The 14,443-nt window shown below is 35.5% G+C and overlaps 1 protein-coding gene across 5 annotated transcripts in view; it reads right to left on the bottom strand.

The window, feature by feature from the left end:
• LOC139980821 (uncharacterized) overlaps positions 1-14,443 on the bottom strand; it is a 113,955-nt gene that overhangs the window by 21,923 nt on the left and 77,589 nt on the right. For 4 of the 5 annotated variants that reach the window (XM_071992765.1, XM_071992768.1, XM_071992766.1 and 1 more), the window contains 6 exons: positions 12,716-12,848; positions 10,586-10,663; positions 7,997-8,109; positions 3,318-3,495; positions 1,692-1,859; positions 932-1,126 (listed from right to left, as the gene is read on the bottom strand). In XM_071992765.1, the coding sequence (XP_071848866.1) occupies positions 932-1,126; positions 1,692-1,859; positions 3,318-3,495; positions 7,997-8,109; positions 10,586-10,663; positions 12,716-12,848 (865 nt within the window). The remainder of the gene's footprint in view (positions 1-931; positions 1,127-1,691; positions 1,860-3,317; positions 3,496-7,996; positions 8,110-10,585; positions 10,664-12,715; positions 12,849-14,443) is intronic. The other variant, XM_071992767.1, reaches the window with a different exon arrangement.

The raw sequence follows: 14,443 nt of genomic DNA, 5'->3' as shown, positions 1-14,443 counted from the left end.
CAGACAGGTAGTAAGACAAGTATGTAGATAGCTATACAAACAGATGGAAAAGCAGACATATGGAGGTACAGATAAACAGACAACTGTACAGAGAGACAGACAAATAGACACATAGACACAACTTACTAATTATACAACTTAATAAGACAGTGACATGGTAACTGTAGAGACAGTTTACAGAGACGGATTTAAGTATTGCAGAAATAGGATTCAAGCAACACAGGATCAAAGGTCTTTGCTCTACCACTCTATTTTAGAGCCAACTTTGGAAAACTTGCTGAAGATATGTATGTAGTAACTAAAGTGTTTAAACTTACTTATTAAGCTATATTTTACAATATGTTATACAGATGTTAGAGATTTTTGACAATTGTATAATTACCCAACAGAATTTGTAAATGTCAAGATACACCTGTACATCAAACTGATACATCAGTGAGGTACAAGATACATACATTGGCTGACTGTACTATAGGAACTGATCAGTATTAATGTTATAACGTAAAGTCAGAAATAAGCTGAATGGATTCAACATCTCAGAATAAGAGAGTTGTTGCAGCAGCTTCAAGATCCAATCATCTCTTTATTGACAAACCAACATTAATGAGATGATTGAAGAGAGATCTGATCATAACAAACATGGAGAAAAGTAGAAATATAATTTTATTTTTAAGTGAAAAAGTTGAGAAGTAATACTTTAGTGCATTCCTTTTTAAAATGGTACAACTAGCAAGTCACATTCTGGTACCATTCATGCTTAGCAATGTTTCATCAAAGTAAGATTTCATTTATATATTCACTGCACTTTGAAAAGTCTATGATTCAGTTTCTATAAAAAAAAAATTGAGGGGGGGAGGGTGGGAGTGAAGTGGGTGTAGGGGGCAGGTAGGTGGAAGGCAGAGTGCACATGATTACTGTTATTAGATCTCACCTGGTTATGACAGTAATGGGGTTTTAACATATCCTGGTCTACAGCATCAAAATGATAAATATCATTAGAGTGGATTAGTAGAGGGAGGTCTTCGCCTGTGTCATCCCCATCATCACCAAGGAGAGGATAGATGGGAGGAGTGAGTATGGAAGATTGGTTAGAATGATCAGTGGTTGAAAGTGAGTCGGACAAGAACTGAGAACAAACAACACATCAGAAACAAACAAATAAAAAAAACAAAAAACAAAGGTGACCACAAACATATGTAAATCTGGATTCATTACAAGTGTAAAGAAAAGTGTTTGCTTCAAGGAAAGAGATTCTACTTCCTATCACAGCATAATAAAATTTAAAAAAAAAACATGTGGGATGCAATCAGCTCATGCTAAAGTTAATATCAAGAAATTTAAGTAGCTGCAAGTCTTGAGAGGTTTGTGTTCCAAAACTGGAAGTCACTGCTTTAAATCAGACACAAAATTTCTTTGTTCTCTCAACCAATCCTAGTCAAGTTTCTGTTGGTCCTTTGTTGTTGATAATGTGTTATGTCGACTTTAGAAGTTTACAAAGTCCACATTCTAAGAACATAATGAAGCAATTTCAACCTTTTTTAAACCTGGTTCAACAATGTGGTCACTTTGAAAGAAAGAAGAAGAAAAAACAGAACCTTCAACTTAAATACTCAAATGTATGAATAATTGAAAATGATTTTTATTCAAGTATCATTAGCACAGGTAATTCATAATTTTATCAAATATCTTACATCTTTCAGTTTATCATCCATTTCTCTGTAGTTAACAGTTTGGTTGTCCTGATCCGTAAACCTCTCTCCAGGGCTGTAAGTCTGTCTATCACGGTATGCTTGCTGACCGACAACCAAATCATGAGGTACTGAGTTAAATTGAGCAGCCTCTCTTACATCGGAGACGACCTTGAAATTTGCAAAGAAATGTGATTATTTATAAAATGATTGCCTTACCAAGACAATATCAAAACAGATTCCTTACAGAGCTGTTCAATCTAATGTACAAGCAAACCACATATTCCTTAATGCCGATTTCTTAATAAATTGTGGACACAGATATTGCTGTCATTTCAAAGGAACGTCCAGAGGCAATGTGAGTACATTTGCAGAATGCAAAAATACTCTGCACAGCTAGATGACATATCTAACTCAAAATCTTTAAAATGTTGTTCCTTAAAATGGAAAGTAATTGTCAGAGACTTTTGCCTGAAAGCGTCTTACTGCTCAAAACAAAGTAAACATAACTGGAGACTGTGTGCTATTTTTAGGGCAAATGTCCCTGAATTGCTATGATTTCTTCTGTTGTCTCCTTGTTGATATGTTGTCAGATTCGGACACACTTGGATATGCTTGCTGACCGTAGACAGTTAGTAAAAGCAACTAACCATCTTATATGAATTATTAAAGGCATCATGCAAAAATTGTAATTTTAACAAAAATTTATGTTCCCTCTTTCATGGAGGTGAACATAATTCCATGTTACTAAAGAAACATGAAAGGCATAAATGGATCATGTCAACCTGCTCTTATGATGTCACATGCAACCAGAGAAATAATGAAACATATTTACATTCATTCTTTCCAAACTGAGCATGAAAATTGGTTACATGTTTGTGTTGTTTTTTTTTGTCTTTTTTTATAGACGATTTATAATACCTATAAATTATAACCTGGAACATTTTAGTAGTGTTCAATACTGCCATGTACAGGACATTTCCTAGTTTGTCATGTGTTTTACCACCTGACATGACACGTTTTTAGCTAACCCATGTTGCATACTCAATTAAGTGACAACTTATAAAGTTTTGGAGTGTCATAATTGGCATCCCAAAGACATAAACATAATTTCATGGTTTCACCATGAACTACTAACATCACCTTATAAAATTAAACTGTTTGGGATGACAAAATCTGTACTCAGCTAAGGCATCCAGCCCTTAGTTAGTCTTTAAACTTCAGGGAGGGGGAGGGGGGTGGGCAGTCAGAGGCCACTGTTGTCCTGCGTTCACATATTTGAATCCAATTTTTTAGCCAAACGATCTTTCTACTTTTGAAATATTTACCAGTTGCTTTTCTATTGTTGGTTAGATTGGTTTACTTACAAATGCAAGTGAATTTTTCATTACGATTGATGCAACATGAGTGCCTTATAGTTATATACTCTTCATGGTACACCCAATTATGACAAACTGCTTTCTATCCAAAAACACTATATCCTGGTCATATCATCTACTAACACACAAGGCATACCAAGCAAGAAGTGTCATGCTTCAACCCAAATTAATTTTGAAAGGGTAGATTCACAAAATTATAGATGACATGATTTGACTATATGAAAGATATGATAATCAGAGCAAAACTTACTTGTGTTTGAGGTCGAGTGTTTGGAGATGTTACCAGGTGGATGTTATCCATAGACCTGATCATCCGATGATGAGGAGGCCCAGTCTGTAGTGACCTGCTAAAGAGTACCTTCTGTTCAATATCGCCCAGCTCCCTACGGGCTTGATCTCTCTGATACTCCAACACAACAAGCTCTGACCTATAGAAAACAGGGAAAAGAGGTAAAATCTGCCAGGAGCGAAGTTTCTATCAGTAAAATTTAAAATATTACACTTGGATGTATAAGCTCTTAATGATCATTTAGGACTCATACATGATACCATGGTCAAGTTTGCTGGAAGTCAGAGAGAGAGAGAGGCACAGCCAAAATTCAGGTTATAAACCAAGGTTGATAGTACAGGTGACATATTTCTCTGTAGTAGAGCAGATGATGAAAGGAAGGAACCTCTAGATCATCCCAAACCCCAGCCCTGCCTCTTCCCTCAACTAAAAGTCCTTGTTCATCTCTATTACAAAATACAGCCATATAATTTTACTGGGTAGAGAGGATTTGATTCACCTAATACAACTGAGACAAGCAAAATCATATCAATTCTCAAAATTGACAGTGAGGAACAAAACAACATCCTCAGGCTACTGGACAAAAACTAGAGAGAGGATAATATGAAGTTTAAGGAGACTAAAAATAATGACAAAACTGTGCATGCAGACTGCAGAAGTAGATTGTTTAACAACATTGCTGGAAATGTTTCTATTTATCTCTAGGTCAAAACCACACCCTCCTAGCATTATCTGAGTCAAAGACATGGATTTTTGCAGATGTTGCCAGTGTGAGAATTCAACAGGCAACAGCAGAGTGACTAATATCACCATGGCAATAGATCTGAAAATGTTTATGTACTTCTTTATACTAGAAAATCATTTATCCTCAGAGGAAATTAATGTTTCTACAAAAAAACATTCCAAATATATCACATTCCAAGGATAAATCAATAAGACTCAAGAATCAAGAATATTATAACAGGAAGTAAAGCTTTTGAAGAACCACTACAATGATGATATCACACACCACCTACTGAGATTCACTTCCTTGAGTGAGAGATGCATGGTTTAAACAGTCAATATAGATTACATTCACTCAACCATATCTTGAGTTAATGCATAGCTGATGGTTTTTCAAAATACTCTAATCCGTTCAAATGTATGTAACATTGAATCTAAGTTACACTTGTACCTTTCCATTGCTGTACGGCACATTGTATGACTTTCTTATGGACTCAGTAAAAGTAGATCAAATCTAGCACTTTTGGACAAGGAATTTGCTCTTTTTGGAAAAATTCCTAAGCGCTCACATGACTGCAGGTCACCCTGTGACGTACTTGTGCGGAGTCGTTTGAGGAAAACTGTTCACTAAAACTACGCCGATACGACACTCTGTTATATACTGTTGTAATGTGTAGTAGGAGGTTGCAAAAATACTGCAGAAAACCAAAATTTTAAGTTTCTTTACGTTCCTCAGTCACCAAACCGACAAAAAGCATTGCAGGCTTTGGATTAATTTTGTTAAGGATTTTCCGCTGTGAAGCCTACGCAGAGGCCCTCTATAGGTAGTCTCCCTAATGTTTTGATATATGCCTAATTGCCTAAACTCATTAGTAACTAATGCCTTGTTATCCTAATGTGCATACTCAATTGTTTATCTTCAGCCATGATTTACCTGACAGGTGCAGGAAAAAAATGATCATGTTTCAAAAGAGAGGTTGTACACTGGTACACAATAAGCCCTGCGCTACTTAGTTGTTTGTAACGCAGAGCTAAGTTAGTGATGCACACTAACACGTACGGACGATATGTATGCAGGCATGTATATATTGACCAGACATTGAGGCAGTTCTTTTTAAACCATAATTTTACTTTTAATTGAAGAATTGCTTCCCAAAATGAGTTAACAAATGTGTTAAAAATTCTAACAACCATTTCTTCAAAGTTCACTTTCTTAAAGAAGTATGTGGAAAGTCCATTGTTATTGTTTCGCGTTCGCGGTACACTCCGCACATTGACGTCACACGGTGACCTGTACATTCATGAGCTTTTACGCATAACGGTTCTGGTCAGTGAGAATCTGCTAACTTTGATATCAAATTTCTCTAAATTACTGTCTCTTTTGACTAAACGGGAACCACAGTATTGTTTGTGTACTAAAATACTTTTAGTATAAGCCAAAGAAAAAGAAACATTTTTTTGCCTCCAGCTATGCATTTTAAGGGACAACATACTGGGATGTGAGTTTTAACTAAACACCCCTGAGTGTTGTTTTTTTAAGTATAAGTGTTAAAGTGTCTGCCACTGGCATGTCCTTGTAAGTCCACAAACATTACAATATTTGTAATATTTAAGAGCATTTAATACAGTTTCTTAGTGTGCTCCTCAAAGAACTGTCATTAACTGGCAATCTAGCTGTATCCCTTCCAATTGATAAGCAGCTATAGGGTAAGCATATTATTGCAGATAGCCCACTGTAGCTGGCAACCTAGCTGTATCCCTACCAATGATTAGCAGCTATAGGGTAGGCATATTATTGCAGATAGCCCACTCTCATTAACTAATTGTATGATTCTCGTCTCACATTTGTCTCTGTGTTTCATACAGAATATCACATTTAGGCCGTTAGGTTGTTAGACATTTAAGGTCAAACAATTTACATTGTTTAAAAGTATTAAACTGAAGGAGGAACAAACTAGACTGGGTTTAAGTAAACTAAACAAAATAATAACTAAATTAAATAAACAATCTAAACTGGGTTTACTTGGTTGCTCCATGATATACGGTTGATATATCCAATAAATACACAAATCAGTGGCGATCAGTGGCGTTGTAAAACCCTTCACTTCTCTTAAAAGATTGATTCACAGATAGAAGACTTAAGTTAAATTAACTTAAAGAATGAAGCGAGCCAAACACCTTGTTATGTGGCCAGTAATGGAAGCACACGACAGCTCAAATATAGGAAGAAAATTCAACATTTGACCTCGTAAAGATACAAGATATTTTCAGTTAGACTGCTTCCCATTTTCTCTCTTATTACTCTCAGTTTATCAGTATTTTTACGAGTAATTTTTTCAACAAACTTTAGAAATATTCAGGGGTTTCCCTTTAAACTTTCCATGTATTTAACTCACTCAAGACTTCTCTTCACCTGAGTAGATATGTCACACTGTACCAATTAGCACTTAACACTCTACTAGTAGAGTTAAGGAACACAACTGTCTCAGAAGTGATAACAAGTAGAGCATAATTCCAGGCAGCCAGTGGATGGGCAGTTTGTTGTTAAATTGACCATAAAAGGTAAACGGGTAAAGTTACAAGCAACGCAAACACTTGTATGCAATTGGGAAGGAGCATTTGTTATTAAACCCTGCATTTGGCCAGTTCCAATTTTAACGAAAACATGGATCAGACCCCTGGAGATTGGACAACTTCCTCTGCTGTGTTTGTGAGTGCTTTCAGGGTCTGATACTTTGCGCAGCCACTAAATGTAACTGTTGCCCAAATTATTATTCAGTAAAACAGAGATAACGGTAAATAACTCAACTTGTGTAAATTGATGCTACTGCTCAACAAGGGCTGCTTACAAGTCTCCTGTACACAACAAGGCTATGTGGATAAAATGCTGTTATAGATGGTGTAACTGTGAATGTGTTATAGCTAGTGAATATAAACTATTAAATTTACCAATTACATCAATGCAAAATGCCACTCACATGTCATTTTTATGTAAGACAAAGAATCTCATAATTATAATGTTGAATCAAAATCATAAAGTTCCTAACCCTATGTCAACCAACACAAATATCATAAATTATCAATAAACTACACACAATGCCCGATGGGATACAATGAACTTACAGCATATCTTTAATACCTAAGTATATACAAGTAACCGGTTTATTTCTTTCAAAATAACAAAGAGGATGGGGAAAAGTAGAAGAAACAGACTGTTACAAGTTTTCAGATCAAATTTGTCATGCATCATAATGAAGTATTTACACAATACAGCAATAACTTCTTCGCACTATTTGTCGTGTATAAACCGGTCATCAATCACCACAAGAGAAGCGTAGATGAAAGCGTTTCAAATCTTCGCAACAGAATAATGCTAGGAGTATAGGGGGGACACATCAATATGATACATCTACTGTTGTTGATGGGGAGGCATCACTGATACAGATGAGGATAATTGATGTGGGAAACAATGAAATACTGCAAGATCTACCAATACCACTTACACTTAGCTCGGTATAAGCATATTGATCTGCTAACTTCAATACACAATATCTTTATTTACAGTTATCAACTATTTTGAAATTGCTATAAATAAATCAGTTATAACCATCTGATCCATACTACTACACCGTAATGTGATGCATTGAATTTAGAGTTTGTAAGAGCAAATTTATAAAAGAGGCCAAAAATATATATATATATATATATATATATATATATATAGTTTATCAGGTGTCCATTTTTTCTCTTGCAATGATATTGACTGAATAAGGTTTGTTTATATTTATATGGAACATCACTTTGAACTTAATTATCATAATTAAGTTCAGCTGTATTTAGAAGGTCTAGGGTACTACATTCAACCACTCAAAAGTCCAAAATCATTTTCAGATTTCCCATGCAAAAGTTTGTTTTACCTTATGTCTTCTGCTTTCCCAACACTCTCTCTAGCAATGGTCTCAGCTCTTTGAATCTCAGAACGACTTCTTTGGACTGTTTCTTGTAGTGACTTGAGATCATCCAGAGCAATCTGAAATTATTAAAGTTATGAAATCTGAGAATACTTCTTGAAACAAATTAGATTAGCCTCCATCTCTCGTAACCTCCATCCCTCCGCCCCCCCCCCCCCCATTAAAAAAACCCCAAAACCAAAGATGTTCCAATTTTACCTTTCAAATTCAGTCATTTATTTCCCTGAGAGAGATAATCCTTCAATTTATGACCACTCTGACTCGATCTCATGAACAACTTGAAGGAAGAAAATCACCAATTCCTATGCAGCAATTATTTGCCCTCTATAAACCAGGAAAGAATACATTGCATATCTAATTCTAAATGTTTTAAATGTCAACACTCCGACTGAAGTAATATTTGCTAAATTTCTTTTCACAAGTGACAAAAGTGCGGGAGGGAAATTCATGAAGACAGCAAAAGAAAACCAGTCCTTAGTAGGCCATACATATCATATATCAGTTAAACAGAACTAAGTTAAGCAGATAGTAGCAAATATGTAAAATACTGTAAGTTTTCAAATCAACACCAAGTACAGTTGTATTTATTGAGATATCTTCTCTAAATGTAAGAAATGTTAACAGAATTGCCCTACATTTAATCATAAAGGAACAAAGCCAGAGTGACACACATCTGGCAGCTATAACACTGTTATGGGTGCTTCACTCTCACATACACTACTTCAATACATGAGGATGATATCAGATGGATTTTGTGGGTAAATAATCCGAGAGACTTGTAGCTACTTTCAAAATCACCTTCAATTCAATCGATACTGTTGCTCTTTAAGGCTATCAATTCAAGTACCTGCTATGTAACACCTGCAATTTTTGCATCACCTGAAATCACAGAAAGTAAGCAATCATCTGAGGCTAGCTTCAGCATAACTAAATCGAGAGGAATGATAAGATAGCGCCTTTGGGCATTTTGTCATATAATTCAAGGCCACACGAACATAAGAAACAATAGATAACCAGACTTCATCTGATGGCAATCTTAAAAGTACATATGAAAACCACAGAGAAACGTTAAAATGACAAAACTGTGAATTGTATTAACGCATACTGGTCAATCACAAATACTCTAAAAAATATAGAAGATTAGTGCTAGTTCCTTTTGTTATGATGACCATTTATTATTGTTTTGATACTACTTTAAATAACCAATGCTGTTGTTTTATTCAGCACTTCATGATATTGTTTTCTATATATACATATATACAGTGTGTTTACAAAGTGTTAGCTCAATGTTAATGCCTGTACCTTCCAATCATAAGGTCCCTGGTTCGAGTCACTCTAAGATTAATGTATGTCGTCCAGTTACAGAGTTATTGAAAATTGACAAATCATAATCATGGACGTTAAATACGAATCTAAGAGACTGACTTCGGTCAGCTTGTGGCTTTGATGAGCCAATGAGGCTTCTTTGAGAGTTTCTGCTTGCAGGAGGATCTAAAATATATATACATACATATATATATATATATATATATATATATTATATGTGTGTGTGTGTAATATTTTTAAAGAATACTGTTCCTAACATTGCATCCTAGTTCCCTCCCTTTCTATTTCACCACTTTTCATCAGTGCTACCAAACCTTCAAGTAATAATTTACCCAGTATCGCTGCAAAAGCAAAATGCTATGCATAATGAACAAATTTGCAAAGATGTATAGCAATGTATTTTACACAGAAACAATAGCATTTTCACATGAGAAAAACTTTAAAGCCTTCAAACCCTGCTTCACAAAATTTAGCACTAAATAATCATCTGTTGACCCACCTGCTACCGAGGATAAAAGTTTAAGTTTGGCTCCAATTAATAAACTGGGTAATATCTGCCTTGATTTTTGCACCAAAGGGATGCTAATGAGTGAGCAAACTACACAGAACTTTGTGTAATATGGAGAATTCATTTGATTATGTAACCAAACTTGCGTAAAACCTCTATAAAATAATCAAATGAAGAACCAGAATGTAAAATGCATTGTGGTTTCGATGATGTAACATGAGCAGTTTGCTTCATGAATCTGATCTAATGGATAGTGAGGGTGTACATGTTTACAAGGTTTTCACAATTTGAAAAAAATGACCTTTGACCTCCACCAAAAACAATAGACTTTTTGTACTCAATGTGGTACTCCTACACACTAAATATGAAGTCAGCCCAAGCTTCCCATCTTGAGATATCGTGTTTACAAAGTTTTCACAATTTGACCCCTGGTGACCCCAAATGACCTTTGACCTCGACCACAAACAATAGGCTCCTTGTACTCAATGTGGTACTTCTACACACCAAATATGAAATTGGTTTGACCTTCTCTTCTTGGAATATCATGTTTACAAGGTGGGCGTCACAAACGCACTCACACACACACATACTCCCACACACATACACACATACATACGCCATCATGAATGCAAAGGTTATGATTATCATCGAAACCAATAAACAATGATCTCAGTGAAATGAGCTGTCAATGTTTTTCTGACCTTCTTCTTTTCTTGAATACTGCCCATGGATGTCTCCAGCTCCTGGACTTGTTCTCGTAAATCTTCCTCTGCGCTTATCTGTAAATATCATCAGAGCGGAGGAGGTTTAGACAACCAGCAGAGGCCACATCCGTGTGCTCTACTATTCAATTATGTATGTACATATATAAACAGCCTGTACACTCTCTATAAGATCTCAATTATACCCTCCTCAATGCTATTCAAAATAATTAGGGCACAACCTTTCCTCACAGTTTATTACAAACACCCATGCTAATCAGTTTTATATTCAAAATGGAGAAGTGCTTTTTCACTGAAAAGAGCAAAGGAGAGTTTTAATATGAATCATCATATTATTATGTAATTTGCTATAAATTTGATCAAACAGGTTCATATTTATGCACCATTACCCATAGGCGTAGGAGCCTAATTTGATTTGGGGGGGCTGTAACGACTTGCCCGAAAAGTATAACCAAAATTTTTCGCACGCTGCGCGCGCATTCATCGTGCTAATGTGCAAATCATATACGCATTCATTGGTTATTACATCACATGCCACTAGCCGATGAATGCCAATATGGTAAGCACATTAAGATGTAAAAGTTGTGGTGATATTTTCCGTGTTATTACCCTTCCATAGTGGTTTCAAATTATTGGGGAAGTCATTACAATAATAAACGATAATACTAATATCAGTTTAACCATTGAAAAAAACATTGCAAATTATGCTTCTCTCAGTAGGTGTCCGAAAATTCTCAGCATAAAGCCCGAATTTTTACCCAAAAAATTGAAAAACACACCGCAAATGTTTCTTCTTTCAGCAGGTGCCCGAAAAATTCTCAGCATATTGCCCAAATTTTCACAAAAACTTTTGGTTAGAGGGGCTGCAGCCCCCCGCCTCCTACACCTATGCCATTACCACATAAGTTATTGCATAATCACAAAAGTGAATATATCTGCAGCAAACCAGTGGAGCTTTGCATTCATTACACTTTCCATTTGGATTTTATAATATTTCCACTTTATAAATTGAATTGACTTCCTCAGTCTCCTTCAGTTAAATCTAGAAATCATCTAACTTATGCAATATCATATCTTACTAACTCATTCAATATCATATCTTACTGTAGGAAATTATAAAAGAAGACTTGGTTCTTAAAGCCTGAAGCAAAACACTTTCCTACCTTTTACTCCCCTTTGTGGTTTTCTAAAAGGCCGTTTAAGTGCTCAGTCATTGAGTTGAGTGTACTTTGTATATACAGTATGTCATATATCTAATATAATAAATTAAATTAAAGACTGTCTTCTTTTATATCAAAACATATTTATGGCTGACTTTTTTATTGTGCCTCTACTGACGGTAATGATGAAAACTCATATTTACAAAGCCCAGTTTGCAATTCCCATTTTTCATTGAGTATTAAAGGTAGAGACATTGATTTAAAGGAAGCATATTGGAAGATATCGATGTCCTTTGTGTAACTAACCCTCAGCTTCATGAGACCTTTTAGTTTACATTACTCTTATCATTAAATGATTTCTAAAGTGTCTATTTCATTTTATAAAGCATTAGTTTACATATTCTTTGGAAATGTTTTAATACATTGTCAAATAGACTAAATGAAATAATAAAAGTTGCGACAAAGGAGCTGTGTCACGTGATGTAAATCATTTGACTAAACTGAAATATGTGATAATATATAAGATCAAAACACTCTCTATCAAGCTGGCAAAGGCCGTATCGATGTACTCTATGCAGTTTCACACACACTTTGACTTGTTTCATTACTATGTGTATACTTTATGTGAATTATATGACTATACGTAACTTATGGGACTGTGAACAATGGCTGCGACATTGGTCGCCTGAGCATCTAAGAGATGGCTTAATGGTAAGAGAACCGACTGTTCCTCGCCATCAATTTTTCTCAGGCTGTTCCTGCCAGAATACAATTATCTCTGGAAATATTTTGAATAATACTTTATACTGACTTCACCCACAAGGTGATTTTCTTAACATTTGTTTCCTCTTTGTACCACAATATAAAACTATGCATACAAGCTTCAAGTTTCAAGGTTTTCAACCTTCATTTCTGATGACATATGGCATTCTTGAGTTTATATCTTTACCAGGTATTGAATCTTCTGAGAGAATTCACTTTCCCTTGCTGGCAGTTGACCGAGTTCCTCTTCCTGGGATAGATATTCCTGCAATTGCCGAGGTTGAAGGTCACTTTCATTTGAATCACATGATCCTGTTACTCTGTTACAGCAGCCGCAACCAAAAACAGAAGGAAGAAAAACATACAAAAATTCATATCCAGAGATAAACTGTGTTGATAAATTATTTATTGACAGTCATAACTTAATAGTTGAATAACATGAAAACTGCAAACCAATTGAGATACCAACCTTAATTATTAATGTGCAGGTGTAGGCAACCAACTGCTTTCCAGTAATATTTATATCCATTAAAATGAAGATATCGAGTGTAGACCTCCTTTTAATTGTGACATTTCAGACGACAACCTTTTTTTCGCAAAAGCCTATTCATGAAGAATTGTTTTGACATAGACACAGAGGCATTGACGTTGTAACGTGGGAATGGAGGGGGCAAATTAATTCCTCTAAGGGAGATTATAGTGAATTATGGAGTGAATTAAGGTATTTGAATGTGGGCATGCAGAGACGTGGGTTGAACACAAAGCTCTGAATCAAATTAATTATAGCCTGAACTCTCCAAAACAAGAATGTATAGTGTTAATGCTCTCTGAATCAAAGATGTATAGCCTGAATGCTATCTGAATCAAGTCTATATAGTGTGAACGCTCTCTGAATCAAAGATGTACGGTAAAGCCTGAATGCTATCTGAATCAAGTCTGTATAGTGTGAACCCTCTCTGAATCAAAGTTGTATAGCCTGAATGCTATCTGAATCAAGTCTGCATAGTGTGAACGCTCTCTGAATCAAAGATGTACGGTAAAGCCTGAATGCTATCTGAAGTAAGTCTGTATAGTGTTAATTAATGCTCTCTGAATCAAGTCTATATAGTGTGAACGCTCTCTGAATCAAAGATGTACGGTAAAGCCTGAATGCTATCTGAAGCAAGTCTGTATAGTGTGAACGCTCTCTGAATCAAAGTTGTATAGCCTGAATGCTATCTGAATCAAGTCTGTATAGTGTGAACCCTCTCTGAATCAAGTCTGTATAGTGTGAATGCACTCCTTAATAAATCTGTATATTGTATGATGATCTTCATATCAAGTCTGTATAGTGTGAATGTTCTCTAGCTGAATCAAAAATCTGCGAATGTTCTCTGAAACAAATCTGAAGAACTAGAATGCTCTAGGATTCATATCTTTTCATTGCATATACTGCTTTTCATTGTGTTCAATAAGTTCTTCCCATTCAATGTACACATATCTCCAGGCGACTGAATAGAATAATGTAAACGATAACAAAAATAACAAACCAAATAACAGTTTAAAGGGGATCTCACAGAGGCCACTGTCATACTGGCCTTTAACAGAGCCATATCTCTATATTCAGCTCAGGGATCCACATTTTGTCCACAGAGGCCACTGTCATATTGGTCTTTAACAGAGCCATTTCTCTATATACAGGTGTGATCTTCAGTATGTCCACAGAGGCCACTGTCATATTGGCCTTTAACAGAACCATACAGCTCAGGGATCCACAGTGTATTCACTGTCATATTGGTCTTTAACAGAGCAACTATATATAGCTCAGTGTCCAGCACATGATTCATACCATTTACAATTGTCCAAAAAATGTGTACAGCACTGTCACATATCTCAATCTATGTGCTAGTTTTGAAAATATGTTTCAAAAGTTCTT

Source organism: Apostichopus japonicus, chromosome 15, assembly GCF_037975245.1.
Source record: "Apostichopus japonicus isolate 1M-3 chromosome 15, ASM3797524v1, whole genome shotgun sequence".
NCBI lineage: Eukaryota > Metazoa > Echinodermata > Holothuroidea > Aspidochirotida > Stichopodidae > Apostichopus > Apostichopus japonicus.
This window is presented reverse-complemented; position numbering and strand designations above follow the sequence as displayed.